The sequence below is a fragment of the Dasypus novemcinctus genome, chromosome 11, assembly GCF_030445035.2.
Source record: "Dasypus novemcinctus isolate mDasNov1 chromosome 11, mDasNov1.1.hap2, whole genome shotgun sequence".
In the NCBI taxonomy this organism is placed as follows: Eukaryota; Metazoa; Chordata; class Mammalia; order Cingulata; family Dasypodidae; genus Dasypus; species Dasypus novemcinctus.
Genome location: NC_080683.1, coordinates 7,391,023 through 7,407,538, shown reverse-complemented (window position 1 = coordinate 7,407,538; position 16,516 = coordinate 7,391,023). Strand labels below are relative to the sequence as shown.

General features: G+C 68.1%; 1 protein-coding gene across 1 annotated transcript in view; it reads left to right on the top strand.

Annotated features, from left to right (window-relative positions):
- The window catches only part of TEAD3 (TEA domain transcription factor 3), a 19,803-nt gene extending 3,287 nt beyond the window's left edge, over positions 1 to 16,516 (top strand). The window contains exons 3-15 of the mRNA XM_058307688.2: positions 6,425 to 6,676; positions 8,215 to 8,279; positions 12,027 to 12,089; positions 12,288 to 12,350; positions 13,068 to 13,079; positions 13,547 to 13,684; positions 13,786 to 13,835; positions 14,548 to 14,609; positions 15,255 to 15,388; positions 15,562 to 15,735; positions 15,833 to 15,973; positions 16,055 to 16,207; positions 16,287 to 16,516. Of these exons, the coding sequence (XP_058163671.1) occupies positions 6,425 to 6,676; positions 8,215 to 8,279; positions 12,027 to 12,089; positions 12,288 to 12,350; positions 13,068 to 13,079; positions 13,547 to 13,684; positions 13,786 to 13,835; positions 14,548 to 14,609; positions 15,255 to 15,388; positions 15,562 to 15,735; positions 15,833 to 15,973; positions 16,055 to 16,207; positions 16,287 to 16,400 (1,421 nt within the window). The 3' untranslated portion in view covers positions 16,401 to 16,516. The remainder of the gene's footprint in view (positions 1 to 6,424; positions 6,677 to 8,214; positions 8,280 to 12,026; positions 12,090 to 12,287; positions 12,351 to 13,067; positions 13,080 to 13,546; positions 13,685 to 13,785; positions 13,836 to 14,547; positions 14,610 to 15,254; positions 15,389 to 15,561; positions 15,736 to 15,832; positions 15,974 to 16,054; positions 16,208 to 16,286) is intronic.

Genomic DNA, 16,516 nt, shown 5'->3' with positions numbered 1-16,516 from the left:
GGGGCGGCTTGAGGGCTCTAAATGCTGCAGCTCTCTGCGGAGGTGGCTAGAAGGTCACAGCCTCTCCTTCCCACGTGGGGGCTGTAGAAGCTGTGGGGTCCAGTGGGTGATCTTGAGAACACAGGTGCCCATCGACCCTCTGGGGTAGCCAGGGGCCCATGCGCGGAGCCGCTCTGGTCAGAGGAGGGGAGGCCAGCGGCTCGCACGCGGCCCTGTGCCCATGGCCCTGCCCTGCCCTCCCGGTGGTGTGCCAGGCTGAGAGGCGGCCCTCTGGGGAGGGGGTCGGAGGGGAGGGGGCTTCATTCTCTCAGGGAGCCGGAGGCGAGAGCCCGAGAATTCCTCCTTCCTGCAGACGGGCGCCTCAGCCCTTGGGGTTTCCTAGAGTGCCGATGGTTTCCTGTCCTCCCACCAGGCCCAAAAGGACAGGAAGCGCTAGAGAGTGCAGCAGTGTGGGACACGCTACGCGGGGTGTGCGTGTGACAGCGAAATCAGGTGAAGGCCGTGTGTGTGTATGTGTGTATGTGTGTGTGTGTGTGGCCATGCGGGCGCTGGGTGTATGGGAGAGGCATCTGTGCGACATGGTCTGGGACTTTGTAGTGTCGTGGGGAGAGAGACGGTGTGTGCGATTGTACATCGGGGCATGGAAGGGTGACACTGTCGTGGCTGAGGGAACACGGGGCTGTGTGCGAGTGTGAAGGAGCTTGGCTGTGTGTCCCCGGGTCTGACTCTGCATGTGTTATGAGGCTGTTTATGGACGGTTGGGAAACCGTTTATGAGCCTGTGTGGTTGTGTGATGCCGTGTGTGAGTGTCTACAGCGCTGCGTATGTGTGTCAGAAGCCGAAGGAGCGACATTCTCGGCGGCGTGTGAGGCCCTGTGTGCGTGAAACGGTACGTGAGATCACTTCAGGTCAGAAACTGAGACCGGTGGTCTCTGCCTGTGAGCACGTATGACACTGTGTGTTTGAGAAAACCCATGTGACAACATAACGCGTATGTGCTTGTGAGAGAGAAACCCACTGTGACGCCGTGGCCCTACGTGTGTGCTGAGCGACTGTCGTGAGAAGCGAGTGTGAAGCAAGGTGCGTTGGTGCAACCGAGAGTGAAGGAAGCGGGTGTGAAGGAAACACGGCCGTGGCTCTGTGGGTGGTCTCTGTCTGGGGTCGTTCGGGGCCGTTGGGACAGTGTGGGTGACAGCCTTTGGGGCTGTGTCCGGCAGAGCGTGGGATCCGTGCGCTGTGCTCGGGGGCCCGTGACCCCACTGACGAGGTGGCCGCAGCGAGGGACAGTCGCTGTGGTGAGAGGAGGGGCGGGGAGAAGGCCAGTACAGTGACTGCGTGCCTGCGGTGATGGGGAGGGGTTGGTACTTGGCGGGGTGCAGGGGTGACCCCGTGGGCCAGGGTGGAAGTGGAGGTGTGGCCCTCTGATGTGTTCATTGAGAAAGACGGTGAAGCCGAGAGCTGACTGCATCCGGGCTCCCCCTCCCGGCCTGTCCCCCGCTGGGCACCTGGCCCTCCTGGGAGTCGGGCGAGGTGCGGAGGCGGGACAGAGTCCCGGAAGGAGGTGCTGGGGGCTGGGACCCCTCGCTCTGCAGAAGGCTGAGGGCTCTGCGTCTAACCTGCCCCACCCCCAGTTCTGCTCTGAGGATGAGCCTGGGAGAAGGAAGCCCGGGGGCCACCCACCCCCCACTGCTCCCCGAGAAGCCCCTGTCCTGACTGGGGCGTCAGAGAGCTTTGCTTTCCAAATTGGAAGCACATTGGGAGGCTGGGGAGAGGGGAGCAGCCCCAGCCCCCCCACCACGGGCTCTGCAAATTGCTTCCTCCTGCTCCAGGGAGGAGGGTCCTCCTTCCCCAGCCTGGCAGGGTGTGGCCACTTGGCGGGGTCCCTCGGGGGTCCTTGGGCTGGAAGAGGGGGAGGCAGACGCCATCCCCGCCCCCTCCCGGGTCCCAATCTGGTCCCATCCAGAGCATGGCCACTGCTAGGGTGGGAGCCTCTGGCAGCTGGAGAACAGCTGGCCCCGCTGTGGGGGCGGGTGAGGAGGAGGCAGGGAGAGGCAGAGGGGGTGGGGAGGCTTTGCTGCCCTCCCCCCGCGAGCCCCGGCCAGCCCAGCCGGCTCGGGGGGCAGCGCTTGGGGAAGCCATTGCTGGTTTCGCTGAGGTTCCCACCTGAGGCGGCTCTGGGCTGGAGCCCCTGCAGGGGTGGGGGTGCTGGCCTCTGGGGGGCGGGGGCGGGGGGCGGGGTGGTAAAGGCGGGGCTATGCCCACCTCCCCCGACTGGCCGTCGTGACCTCACGCGGACAGTGGCCCCGGGAGCCCACGCTTCAGGCCTGTCCCTCTCTCCTTGGACAGGAGGAACCGGGGCTGCTCCCCTGGAGGCTGCAGGGCCTGTGGGGTGGGGGGCCGGGGCGCCCGCAGCAGCTCCAGTTCCGGCCTCTCCCTGGAGCTGTCCAGCCAGTTCTTCCGGCAAGTCTGGCCCCAGGGTGGGGAGTGGGCAGCCAGGTGCCCCTGTCCTCCCCCAGGGCTGCTGAGCCTGCTCGCCCTGCCCCCGGCCCCCACCCAGAGGCGCCTTCCGACCCTAGCAGGCCGGGGGCCCTGGGAGGGGGGAAGCAGGTGTAGCTGGGTGGGACAGGGTGGAGGCGCAAGAGCCCACAGGGGGTCTGTAGCCCTGTTGGCAGGTGTGCGGGTGGGATTGTGTGGGGGACCCTCTGCAGAGGGAGAGGGAGGCAGTGTGTGGGGTGGAGGCTGGGAGCGGGTTGGACGGGAATGGAGGGGGGCAGGAGCTGGGGCGCAGCTTAGCGGGAGTTCTTGGCCCCAGAGTCTGCCCTGCAGGGAGAGCTGGGACTGCTCTCTCACCCGGGGCTCAGCAGGAGGGACGGGCTGGGTGACTGTTGGGAGAGCGCAGAGGTCCGTGCGGCTCCGGGGGGGGGGTGCTGGGGGCCTCTTTCTTGCTGGCCATGGCTGGAGGTCACCCTCCAACGGGGAGCCGCCCAGGTTCTCGCCACAGAACCCGCGTCGTCTGGGGCTTGCTCTTGCTCTCCTGGCCCCCGGCCCGGGCTCACCCCCTCCCTCCGGGACTGCCCAAGTCCCTGGGCCCCCCACTTGAACCCGGAAGGCCGGGTACCTCCATCTCCCTCGCTCTCAGCATCTGGTTTGCTGATCTCGTGGGTCTCTCTGTACCCATCCCTGTCCCTGTCCCTGTCCCAGTCCCCATCCCCCTGCTCTGTCTGCTCTCGCTGACTCTCCTCCTGGAAGTCCCTGCTCCCCTGTGGGTCTCTCTCGAGGCCCTGTCTAGCCTTGCATCCCTCTGAGTAGGTCATTTCTTATCTGTTCCCTTGTGTCTCTGTCTCTCCCGATCCGTCCGTGAGTCTTTCTCCTCTTTACCCCCCCCAGGCCTCCCCCGTGCCACGCCTGTCTGGCTCTGGCTCTACCTGCCCCCATTCCCACTCCCTGCCCACCTGCTCCCCGGCCTCTCTCCTTCCTCTCTTCCGCCCTCTTTGGTGGCGCAGCCCGGCAAGGCCCCTGGGGGAGTCCACAGCAGCCCGGGCGCTGCCGCCCCAGGGCCGGCCCCCCGCGCCAGCCGGCCCCCCACCAGGCCGAGCCCCACGTGTGCCTCCGGCCCGCCCTGCCGCTCTCCTGGCGCTCCAGCCGCCTCCCTCAGCCCGGGCTCGGCCGCGGCTTGGGGGCCTTGGGGGTCCCGGACGAGGAGGGTGAGTGCACCCTGGTCTCCTCCTCCCCCCCAGAAGTGGCTCCGGAACACTGGGGCAGCCAGTCCTCACCCCTCACACCTGCCCCCCGCCCCCCCCCCCCCCAGCGCTGGCTGGGGCAGAGGGACCCCATCCTGCCCCCAGCCCCGCCTGCCTGGCGTTGCCCCAGCGGAGGCCTCAGCTTCGGGGTACAGGTGTTCTCGTTTGGGTGTCAGCCTGGGCACCCGCCCGGCTACCTGCACACGGGCATGGCTCTGTACCCGGGGGAGGGTCACCCACAAGCCCCCTTGGTGCCTCTGTCCACAAGACACCCCACCCCCCAGGGAGTGAGCCCTGCGGGTGCTGCGGGGCAGCGGAAGGGGCAGTGGTCGGCGCTCCCGGGCTCCTCCCGGGGCAGCCCCCCTCCCCTCCCCCTCGCCAGCTGCCCGCGGCCCGGCCAGGGGCGGCCGCCCTGCCCCCTCCAGGCGGTCCCGGCTCCCTGGCGCTGCTCTGTTCGCCATATTTGGCCACAGTGCTCTGGCGGGGGGCGGGGCGGGGCTGACATCACCCCCGCAGGAGGGGGGGCCCAGCCTGGGCGAGGGGAGGCGGGCAGAGGCTGGGGGGAGGCAGAAAAGTTGCTTTTGGAAGCCCTGGGCTGCCAGGTCCCCCTTGCAGCTGGGCTCCTGCTGCTCTGAGGGAGGGAGGCCTCAGGAGGGGATTTGGGGGGAAGGGGCCAAGCACTCCGGGGGTTGGGGTTTGGCTCGTGGTAGCCCCTCTTCTCGCTTCCCTTTGACAGACCCGTGGCAGGGCTGGGCCGCTCCCTGCTCCCTGGGGTGAGACGCTGCACCCACTTACTTCAGCCTGGGATTCCCTGGGTCCCTGGTGTGCCCCTGCCTGCTAGCACCCCTACACTCTTCTAGGAACTCCACCCCCGGGGCTAAGGTTGGGGCTGGAGGTCAGGGAACAGGCTTTCTGGGGTGATGGGAGTTGGGGGCACCGTCTTCTCTTGCTCCCTGCCTGACCCCCTGGCCATGGGACAGGCTCTTTCTGGTGATCTTGGAAAGGGCTGTACAGAGGTACGGGGGTCCTTGAAGTTGCTCCATCCACTTGGGCCGAGGGGTACCCCCCCCCAGTGTGCTTGCCATGCAGCTGACCCTCCCTTCTCCCCGCCAGGTGGTGGGGTGTCCCAGCGCCCCCTTGTCTCACCCAAGTTAGAACAGCCCCGTCACCTGAGTGCAGATCCCGGCGCCCGCGCTCAGCAGCCGCGTGTTCTGGGACACGTTGCTGCTCGGTTTCCTCATCTGTAAAATGGGACTGACGATAGTGTCTACCCCACGGGGGTCTGGCGAAGATGAAGTGGGTGGCTGCATGACCTCCCGGAGCAGGGCCCCCAGGGCAGGTGCTGTTGGCAGCAGGCAGATTACCTCTAAAGTGCGTCTGCCTGGGGCTCAGGCCCCGGGCCCTCCCCACCCCATCCCGCTAGCAAGCCCCCCAAGCTTCCCGAAGCAAAACAGGTGGCCCTGCCGCGAGATGCCCACTGCCACCCCTTCAGCCGGACGTCGCGGTCGCCGCAGAATCCCAGGATCTGGCGGGGGAGGGCTGGAGATCCACCCAGATCCGGCCCAGGCCAAGGGCTCTGGGACTGAAGGAGCCTTGGGGCGAGCCTTGGGGCTGTGGGGGAGGGGGGGCCCTGGCTGGGCGTGGCCTGAAAGAAAAGCAGCGTGTGTGTAGGGTGTGTGTAGGGGAGATGGTGTGTATAGGAAAAACAGATTGCAGACCTGCTGTCGGGCAGATCTGCTGTGATGCAGGGTTGTTACGCGCGGGGGACCGGCTGCAGTGGGCAGGCTTGTGGTCTGTGGGCTTCCTCTGAACAGGAAGTGGGAGGGGGGGCGGGGGGAGAAGCAAGGTTCTGGCCCCCACCTTCTCAGCTACTCCCTGCCCACTCTGCTCCCCTCTCACCTTCTGGGGTGGTTCCTGCCCTGCGCGTTGGGCCCCCGCTGTCACCTAACTGGGGGGGGACCCTCCTCGTCCCGCAGCAGGTCCTTAGCAGGGTGGCCTTGGTGCTGGCGAGAGGAAGGGGGCGGGGGTCCCTGTGGGGGAGCCCGGAGGCCAGGGAGGAGGGGCCGACCGTGAGAGCTGCCCCCTCCTGCGCCTCTCTGCTCACCAGGAGCCCCTGGCAGCTGAGTGACTTTGGCAGCCCGGGCCCTTCTCACCTGAGCGAGGGGCGGTCGCCCCTCCTTGTGATTTTGTGAAGACTGAAAGAGCGTGCTGTTGTCGATCACCACGAGGACTATTTTTTTTTTTTGAGGGGCCAGAGCCAGCAATTGAACCCAGGATCCAGCGTGTGGGGAGCTGGTGATCAACCACCGAGCTCCACTGGCTCCCCTGAGTTGGTTTCTTTTTTGATCTTGGTTTTTAGGAGGTCCCCGGGAATGGAAACCGGGACCTCGTACATGGGAAACAGGTGCTCAACCCCTCGAGCCACATCCGCTCTCCTCCCCTAGTCCTGTTCTTAAGTGTCACGTGGGGGTGGGGTTTTGTGCCTTCAGGATAACCATTTGAATTTTTTGCCCTCACACCTCACGGAGAGCCTTTCCTTGCATTAGGAAGGGTTCAGAGAGGTAAAGCAACTCATCCAAGGTCGCACAGCATTCACGCCAACCTCCGGTTCTCACCCCCCACCCCTTCCCCAGCCTGGGAGCGGGGTGGGGGCCCCCGGCGCTCACCGCCCCGTCTGTCCGCAGGCTCCCTCTGCCCCGTGGGCTCAGGCGCAGAGCCCAGCACAGCCAGCACAATAGCGTCCAACAGCTGGAGCGCCAGCAGCAGCCCCGGGGAGGCCCGGGAGGATGGGCCCGAGGGCCTGGACAAGGGGCTGGACAACGACGCGGAGGGCGTGTGGAGCCCGGACATCGAGCAGAGCTTCCAGGAGGCCCTGGCCATCTACCCGCCCTGCGGCCGCCGCAAGATCATCCTGTCGGACGAGGGCAAGATGTACGGTGCGTGCGGGGGCCGGGCCGGCGGGAGGCGCGCTCTGCCCTCGCCCGACCGGTTTGGTGACGTCCCGCGGTCGCCGGCCAGCCCGGGCCTGCCGCCCCGCAAACCAGCCGGGCTGCCCCCCTGCCCGCGCGCGGCCTCCCCGCCGCGGGCCCTCCCCGCCGCGGGCCCGGAGGCGGCAGGCTGACTCAGTGGGCTCGGGAACTGGGTCAGTTCAGCGCGCCCCGGGAGAGGGGCTGGGGGCCAGCCAGAGGCGGGGGTCCCCCCGGGGCCCCTTCCCACTCACCCTCCGGGGTGCGCCGCGGGCGGGCCCGGGCTGCGGGCTGCTGCGGGGATCCCCTGTGCGAGGGCCATGCAGGCAGAGTGCCGGGCGCCAGAGTTCCCCTCCAGGTTCTCCTGCCCCTGCCCCCTGGCCCGTCCCCTGCCTCCAGAGGGAGTGTCCCCTCGTCCAGCCCTGCCGGGGCTCTCCCAGAGCCGCATTTTTGGGATAACTCAGCCCCCTGGGCCTGGCTCCGGGCCAGCCCCCTCCAGCCCTGGCTGGCGCAGGTCACCGAGTGCTCCAGGCCCTCAGCCGCCCCTCTCCTGGGCCAGAGGGAGGTGGCGGGCCTGGTCCGTGGGGCCTGGGGGCCTGCGGGGACGGTCCCCTCCCTGGGGCGGGGCCTGCCTGCCCCGGGGCCGGCTCCCTGGCCGGGGCAGCCCCACGGGGTATTTTTAGACCAGGCGAGGGAGTGCAGCCGAGGGGCCACTGGGAAGGAGGCGCCCGGCCGCCTCTGTCATGGGAGAGGAATTTGGAGAATGGGGCCGCTCTGGGGTTGGGGGGCAGGGGGGCAAGATGTGGGGGTGAGAGATGTGCCCCCGGGGGACCCCGACACCCTTAGCCCTGTGTCCCGAGCACCTTCCTCGGGCAGCCAAGCCCCTGGGGCACTGGCCAGCCGCCTGTCCCCCAAAGACCCCCGGGGGCTGGGCGTCCCTGGTGCCCAGCAGGGCCCCCACCCAAGCCCGACGGACAGCTGGACTCCCCTCGCAGGGTGGGGGAGAAGTGGTAGCCGGGGACACAGGGTGCTGGGTCCCAGGGACACTCAGGGACACATCCCGACACGGCACCAGGGGAGGCGCCACCGCATGCGTTCAGTCCTCCCGCCTGCAGAGGGGAGGGGGCTCGTCCAGGAGCTCCCGCGTGGCAGGGGCGGAGCTGGGGGACGGACACTCGTGGGGACGCGCGCTGGGGCGTCTTCCACCTGGACGGGGCGCGTCCACGCCGGGCGCAAACGGCAGGACCCAGGCGGCAGGGTGGAGGCTGGCGTGGAGGGAGGGCCCCCGGCCGCCCTGCGCCACGCCTGCGCCACACGTGGGACACTGGCCAGGGCAGCCACTCGTCGCCCCACCTCCCTTCCGCCCTCTGTGTCACCTGGGCCTGGAGGGTGGGAGGTGGGGGGTGCAGTGCTGGGGGTGGGCCCTGGGGTAGCTGCCCTGACCTGGGTGGGGGTCTCCAGCCCCCAGCACCACCCTCGGCTGACTTTGCTTCCTCTCTCCCGTCCAGGGCGGAACGAGCTGATCGCCCGCTACATTAAACTGAGGACCGGGAAGACTCGGACGAGAAAACAGGTAAGGAGGGGACCTGTGCCCTGGCCCCCTGCCCGTGCCCTCCCAGCTGCCCGCTCAGCCGCCTGCCCACGCCCTCCCCCGCTCCTGCCTGGAGCTCTCCCCTGCCCCTGCCCAAGAAGTGCCCCCAGCTGGCCCTCCTGCCGCAGCGTGGCTGCCCCCGCCTGGGGCGCACACACTCTCCCCAAACTTTGTTCACTCTTCCCGCTTCTCTTGGAGAGACAGCCCCGCTGCCCGGAGGATGGGGCAGTGGTCCTCTCTGACCTCCCGCCACCCCTGCCCGAGGCCTTTAGTTCAGGACTGCAGAGAAGCCCTAGGCTGTCAGGGAGATGGACGGTTACACGGACGAGTGCAGAAGGCAGTGTGGCTGCACACTGTTGGGCAAGCATCTCACCCGGCCCAGGCAGGGGGAGGGAGGGAGGCTTCCTGGAGGAAGTGACACACGAGATGCCCTTTTAAGAAGAATAGAAGTTAGCCGGGCAGAGAAAAGGAAGAGGACCCTTCTGGACTACAGAGGTTGCACATATGGCTAGTGATCATGAACACGTCATAGAACTTAACTGGATCTCAGTTCACTTAATCCTCACAGCAGCCTTGTGGGGTAGGTATGGCAGGACTCTCCATCTTGCAGATGAGGAAACTGAGGCACAGGGAGGTCGAAGTACCTCTCTCAAGGTCCCTCAGGCCGTGTGGGTGGTCGAATCAGGACTCAAACCCGCGGGAGGAGCGGAGGGTGGTCGGTGGAGCGGCTGGGGGCGTGGGGGCGGGCTTCCCGCGGGGGCCCGGAGGGTGTGGAGCAGGGAGCTGGGGTCGCTGGTGAGGAAGGATGGCCCTGGCGCAGCGGGGGGCTCGGAGGGCCAGGCGGGGCGGGGAGAGCAGCCGGGAGGCCGGGCGGGTCACGGCGGGGTAGTGGGCATGGCTGGGCAGTGGGCATGGCGGTGACGGCACAGCAGGGCAGTGGGCACGGCGGGGCAGAGGGCACGTGGGGCAGTGGGCACGGCGGGGGCGGTGGGCACGGCGGGGGCGGTGGGCACGGCGGGGGCGGTGGGCACGTGGGGCAGTGGGCACGGTGGGGCAGAGGGCACGCGGGGCAGTGGGCACGGCGGTGGCGGTGGGCACGGTGGGGCAGAGGGCACGCAGGGCAGTGGGCACGGCGGTGGCGGTGGGCACGGTGGGGCAGAGGGCACGCGGGGCGGTGGGCACGGCAGTGGCGGTGGGCACGGCGGGGCAGTGGGCACGGCGGGGCGGTGGGCACGCAGGGCGGTGGGCACGGCGGGGCGGTGGGCACGGCGGGGCGGTGGGCACGGCGGGGCGGTGGGCATGGTGGTGACGGCACAGCAGAGCAGTGGGCACGGCGGGGCAGTGGGCACGGTGGGGGCGGTGGGCACGGCGGGGCAGAGGGCACGCGGGGCGGTGGGCACGGCGGGGCGGTGGGCACGGCGGTGGCAGAGGGCACGCGGGGCAGTGGGCATGGCGGGGCAGTGGGCACGGCGGGGCAGTGGGCACGGCCGTGGCCTCAGGCGCAGAGAGGACGGCAGGAAGCGGGAGGAGGAGTGGGTTGGGGTCATCCAGGGGAGGCGGCGCCCCCAGCTGTGTCTCCGAAAGGCCTAGAGCAGGGCGCAAGGCAGGGCTGGGGCAGGGCCCTGGGCGAGTGGGAGCCGGTGCCCCCCACGGCCCTCCCACCTCCCTGCCTGGGTGGGGTCGAGGCCCCCACACCCCCCAGGTCCCCACATGGGCAGGTGACAAGCCTGCCCCGCCTGCCCCAGCGGGTCCCCACTCGGGGGGCGCACAGACCACCCCTCATTTTTCGAACATTTAGCCTGCAGCCTCCCTGGGCCCGGCTCACGGAGCACAGTTTTTCCGCACTTGGCAGTGCAGTGAGCGACGCTGCGTCCTGGGCGCGAGGGCCGGGGCGGGGGGCACTCCCTGGGGCCGCCGCGGCCCAGACGGGGCTCGGTCAGGGCCCTGCCTCCCACCACGGCCCCGCGCTAGAGGGCGAGGCGCCTGGCCCCCCAGCCCCGAGCCTCAGCCCCTAGACAGGCGTACCTGGAGGCTCTCCGCATGGTGAGCGCCGCCCGCCGGTTTGCCCCTGGCGCCGGCAGCACGGTGGGTAGCGTAGAGGGGGCGCCTCGGGTGGGCGCGGGGCTCTGCCTGCCTCGCTTCACCCGGAGCGGGCAGCGGCCAGGGAGGGCAGCGCGGCCACTTCGTCCTGCGCCCAGGGCGGCCAAGAGCTGGGCCTCATCTCCCACCTCCACCTCCATTCAGTATTGCTCCTGCCCCCGACGCTGTCGGCAGACTCGGAATCTCACCACCGCTGTCCTTCGTCGTTCTGCAAGGCCAAGACTCTGACTTGGCTGGGTTTTAGATCCCCAGGTTTCAGATCTAAAATCCCCTTAAAGGGATACCAGCCTATGGCTGTGGAGGGAAGGCATGTGTTGCAAAGAGTACCCAGATCGTTTTTATCTTGGTAAAGAAATGCAGTTTTAGTTTTTACCAGATGTAAGTACAGATACAGTAACTGATAGGAAGCCCCATGTGCCTTTGGGCTGTCACAGAGTTAACATTTGGGGAGGTGATCCCTCTGTGCTGAGGATGTAAGAGGGCCCTGGGAGCTTGATTTGGTGGTGAAACGAGGGGGTTCTGGAATCTGAGCGCATGGGTTCAGATCCGAGATCTAGCATCCAGCTGTGTGACCTAGAAGGAGTTGCTTAACCTCTCTGTGCTTCAGGTTCATCGTCTGTCAATCGGGTAATACAAGTACACTCATGTTGTGGGGCTCCAAGGAGCTGGTATGGATGACGTGCTGAGAACAGGAGGGCCGTGTTCAGTAGAGGCAGTTCTTGTCGTGGAGTGGAGTGAGCCGTGATTTGGCCGGGGCCGGTCTGGCTCGTGTGCGCAGTGTGGCCCTGGCCCCTGGGGCTGCCCAGCGTGGCAAACTTAGTGGCTTCCAGCCTGCGACTGAAGAGAAAAAGAAACGGTTTCCTTGTGGGGCGGAGGACGGCGGCAGTTGCTGAGAGTGCGAGCGCGGGGAGGAGCTGTGCCTCCTGGGGGAGCCGGCAGGCGGCTTCTCCCAGGCTCGGCCACATCCCTGACCACGGCAAGGGCCCGTGGCGCAAGCTCGGCCCGTGCACCCCCACGCCGCGCCCCCAGAGCCCCCGCGGCTCGGGTTTGCCAGGCAAGGCCTTAGGGCCGTCAGTGCAGAAGTGCAGTGAGGACGGCTGCTGTATACACACGTGCGCTGACGTGCGCTGACGTGGAGGAGGGAGGGGTGTTGCAGAAGCCGCGTGCTCAGAGCAGGAGCGGGCCCGGGCCTGGCCTTCGAGGCTGGCCGGCTGGCGGGGGGCGCGCCCGTGCAGGACATGGCCCACAGGAGCCTCGCTGGCTTCTCTGCTGCCTCCTCTGAGGACGTCAGTGAGAAAAAGCCATCCCTTTGGGGAGAAACGTAAGAGACATCACTGGCCAGCAGGGCTTGGGTTGGATTTGAGCGCACCCTTGTGCCGTGAGCAGCCCACACAGCTGTGCCCGGTGGTCCTGGAAGCCACTGTAGGCTCTTTATCAAGGCAGCGCCAAGAGGAAAGAAGAGCCCGTAGGTCCGAGGAGGGTCTGCCCACAGGGTCCCATCGCTGTCACCCCCACTTGCGTCAGGCCCCCCCAAGCGGAGGGCTGGGCCGCCCCTTCCCGCGGCCGCCCTGCGGGTTTGCCTTCTCACTGTCTGTGTTTTCCTCTCTGGCGGGACGCGGGCTGCCCCAGGTGTCCAGCCACATACAGGTTCTAGCTCGGAAGAAGGTGCGCGAGTACCAGGTTGGCATCAAGGTATGTCGGGCGCCCGGCCGGGCCTCCAGCCCCGCCTCGGGCCCTCCACACGGCCCCCGCCGCTCTCTCCGCACAGCTCCGGCCTCCGCCTCCGCCAGCTCTGTCTCCGGCCCGCTGTGCCGCTCTCCGGGCTGGTGCTCTCTGTTCTGGCCTCTCCTGCTTTCTGCTCTCTCTGTCTCTCTCTCTCTCCCTCTGCAGGTCTCTAGCCACTTGCAGGTTCTAGCCAGGCGGAAATCTCGGGAGATTCAGTCCAAGCTGAAGGTATGGGGCCCCCTGCCCCCTGGCGTAGCCTTGCCCGGCTCCTCTCAGGCCCAGGCCTGCTGATGCTCTCTGACCCCAGCCTAGGGCCGGGAGGGAGCAGAGGAGCTGTGAGGGGCCCCAGGTGGCAGCAAGAAGCCCAGAGACCGCTTCAGCCTATGCCAAGCCACGGCCCACGGCCTGAGCAGAAGCACAGGGAGACGGCCAGCCCTAAAGTGAGGGAGAGGGAGACCATCTGGGGGCCACCAAGACCTACTGTCTTCTTCTCCGTGTTCCTTATTCTCTTTCCTCCTTGCTGCTTGCTAATTGCATGGGGACTTGAGGTGGGCAGAGAGGAGGCTCTGGGGGACCCTGGCCCGTGGGGTGGCAGTGATGGGCATGACATGTCCTTGCATCAGACACTTAGTCCTGGCTGCTCTGTGGCCTTGCCCGGGGTGCCGTCTAGGTGGCACCCTCTCTCACCTGTGCCCACAGCCTGTCCAGCAGGCTGGGCCTCCCTCCCCCAGCACCCCGCACCTCTAGCCCAGCTCCAGAGAACCTGGCCAGACCCAGGTGGGAGCAGCTTGGCCCCGGGCCCGGTGTCCAGCCCGCTCCGTCCTCGTGCGCCCCTTGCAGGACGCCCTTGCGGGCCGGCACCCCTCTGGGTGGAGGGGTGCAGGGCGTGGGGGTGGCCCCCCGCCCCGGCCCTCTTCTGATCCACCCTCCCTCTCTTCCTCACAGGCCATGAACCTGGTAAGTAGCCCTGCCCCTCCCCTGCCTCCCACTGCTGGGGGTGGGGGCGGCGAGGGTCTCCGGGCTCAGTTAGAGGATTTCGAACTCTGGCTTGTGAAACCCATTCGATCGCGAGCAACATTTAAAAAAGAATAAAAACGAGAGCGTGGCACCAACGCCCTGGCGAGCACCAGAGCTGCAGATGCGCTGGGTCGGGGCTGGTGCCTGAGAATCGGCATTTCTAGCGTGTTCCGGGGGCTGCCGGGGGCTGTGCTCTGCGGCCCGTGCTTTGGGGCCCCTTGGCGCAGTCGGGTGGCTGGAAGGGGCATGCAGGAAGGGGCGGTGTCTGGTGTGTGCGGGGCCAGCTGCCCACGGCACAGCGGGGGACGGGGCGGGGAAAGTGGACGCCCCCCACGGCCCCACGCCCGCCCCCCGCGTAGCCCCCGGGCGAGCCTGCCCCAGGCCTCACCTGGCCCTCGCGTCCCCAGGACCAGGTGTCGAAGGACAAAGCCCTGCAGAGCATGGCCTCCATGTCCTCCGCGCAGATCGTCTCGGCCAGCGTCCTGCAGAGCAAGTTCAGCCCGCCCTCCCCGCTGCCCCAGGCCGTCTTCTCCTCCTCCTCGCGGGTATGGGGTCCCCTGTGGCGCGGGGCGGGCGGCGCCTGCGGGACCGGCCTGGGGAGGGGGCCCCGGGCGCTGAGGGCCGGTGGCCGTGTCCCCCCCTGCAGTTCTGGAGCAGCGCCCCCCTCCTGGGACAGCAGCCTGGACCCTCTCAGGAGTGAGTATTGAGGCTCCCCCCCCACGTCCGCCTCTTCCCCTGGGCAGCCAGCGGGCTCCCTGGAACCGCCCAGCGGAAGTTTTCATTCGGGAACAGAGGACGGGGCGGGGGTGGCTCGAGCGGTTGAGCACCTGCTTCCCATATGGGTTCCGTCCCGTTGCCGAACAAGCAAACAGAAACAGCTCGGGGGAGCCAGTGTGGCTCCGCGGGGGAGCGCCAGCTTCCTACATAGGAGGTCCTGGGTTCAATCCCCGACCCTGGTACCTGAAAAAAAAACCAGAGCTGGAGTAAGATCCCGATCCTCGTTCACGCCGTGGTTCGTTCCTCAGTCTCCCCCACTCGTCCTGCCTTCCCCTGTCCTTGCGTTTCCGTACCCCTTGGCTCCTGGCCGAGTCAGTCGTGCGGTCAGTAGGGAGTCAGGTGCGTCCTCCCGTGTGGCTTCGAGGCTGAGACCGCTTTCCTGGAACACACAGCCTCGGTTTAACCGCCGTCGGGGCGGGAGGGTGGGTTGAAACGTGCACACGGGAGATGCGGCGGGATTTCATCGCGACAAGACGTGGAGAAGACGAAAGGGCAGCTGGCGCCCGTCTCCCGGCCTGGGCTTCCGGGCCTGAGGCGCAGGGCTGGGTGGCCGCCTCCGGGGTCCCGGTGGGGGGCCGGGCCGGGTAGCAGGCGGGTGGGGGGCCCGCTGAGAACTGTTCTCCGCCTACAGCGTCAAGCCCTTTGCACAGCCAGCCTACCCCATCCAGCCGCCCCTGCCGCCGCCCCTCAGCAGTAAGTGCCCCCGCTCTGCCCGCACCCGCTGCCCTGCGGGAGGGCTGGGCCCGGGGTGCTCGCGTGCGCCGGAGGGGGGTGGCGTCTGCGGGGGGCAGGGGCAGGCCGGGTCTAGCCCCTTCTCACCAGGTTGCCTCCAGAATTCTGGCACAAAATCCTGCAGCCAACACAGTTCCAAGTGCACATCCCCAAAAGTATCCCATCTGTGCCCGTGTGTGTGTGTGTGTGTGTGGAAATGGGTAGAGGCCTCCCTTGAGGAAATCCACCAAAACCGTAATAGGGCTTCGCGCTGTCGGGGGTGGGATCCTGGTTAATTTTTATTTTTTTTAATTCTCTTTCTTTTCTCTCGTTTTATTTTGTTCTTTTGTTTTCTGGGTACTTTTTACTTTTCCCTTTGCACTCTTTTGAGCACATGTTCATAGTGAAGTAAAGCGAGTGCCTTGCGGTCTCCCCGAGGGGCTACCGCGCCCTGCCGCGCAGGCTGTGCACTGCACAAAGACCCTTGCGGGGGAGGCGGGTGGGAGCCCAAATCCAGCCTCCTCCTCCGAAGGGCGCGGCTCCCGGTGCCACCAAGGCCGCCCGCAGGCTGGGGGCAGCCGGGCACCCAGCCGCACGGCCGCGCAGACGGGCTGGTCTCGCCCGCAGGTTACGAGCCCCTGGCCCCGCCGCCCCCCGCCGCCGCGCCGGGCCCGGGCTGGCAGGACCGCGCCATCGCCTCGGCCCGCCTGCGGCTGCTCGAGTACTCGGCCTTCGTGGAGGTGCAGCGCGACCCCGACACGGTACAGCGCCGCGGGCGCTGCGCGGGGGCCCGGGGCCGGGGGTGCTGCGCGGGGCCCGGGGCGGGGCGGGGGCGCTGTGCGGGCCCCGGGGCGGGAGCCGCTGCAGTCCCGGCCCGCGCGCCCCGCGCCGCGCCCTCGAGCGTCCTCTGACCCTGCGCTGGGCCCCCCCACAGTACAGCAAACACCTGTTTGTGCACATTGGTCAGACGAACCCCGGCTTCTCGGAGCCGCCCCTCGAGGCGGTCGACGTGCGCCAGATCTACGACAAGTTCCCCGAGAAGAAGGGGGGCCTGAAGGAGCTCTACGAGAAGGGGCCCCCCGACGCCTTCTTCCTCGTCAAGTTCTGGGTAAGCCGCCCGCTCCCCCCCCCCCCCCCGAGGCCTGCGGACCCCCCCCCCCCGGGCGGCCTGTGCCAGCGCGTGCCCCTCTGCGCCCCCCCTCCAGGCCGACCTCAACAGCAGCATCCAGGAAGGCCCCGGAACCTTCTACGGGGTCAGCTCGCAGTACAGCTCGGCCCACAGCATGACCATCAGCGTGTCCACCAAGGTGTGCTCCTTCGGCAAGCAGGTGGTGGAGAAGGTGGAGGTGAGTGGGGCCCGGGCGGGGCCGGCGGGCCGGGGGCGGGCGCGCGGGGTGACGCGTGCGGGGGGCCCCCCTCTCCCGCAGACGGAGTACGCCAGGCTGGAGAACGGGCGCTTCGTGTACCGCATCCACCGCTCGCCCATGTGCGAGTACATGGTCAACTTCATCCACAAGCTCAAGCACCTGCCCGAGAAGTACATGATGAACAGCGTGCTGGAGAACTTCACCATCCTGCAGGTGGGCCCTGCAGGTGCGCGGGGGGCCGGGGCCGGGGAGGGGACGCCCGCCTGACCGCCGCGCCCCCCGCCCGCCCCAGGTGGTCACGAGCCGGGAGTCGCAGGAGACCCTGCTGGTCATCGCCTTCGTCTTCGAGGTGTCCGCCAGCGAGCACGGGGCGCAGCACCACGTCTACAAGCTCGTCAAGGACTAGGGGGGGGCCCTGTGCTCCCCGCCCCCCCCAGCCCCGGATCCGGGACGAGCGTCTCTTTCCCCGTGCCCGCCTGGCGCCCCCGGGGTGCCGGCGTCGAGGCCGCGTCTGCGCGCCCG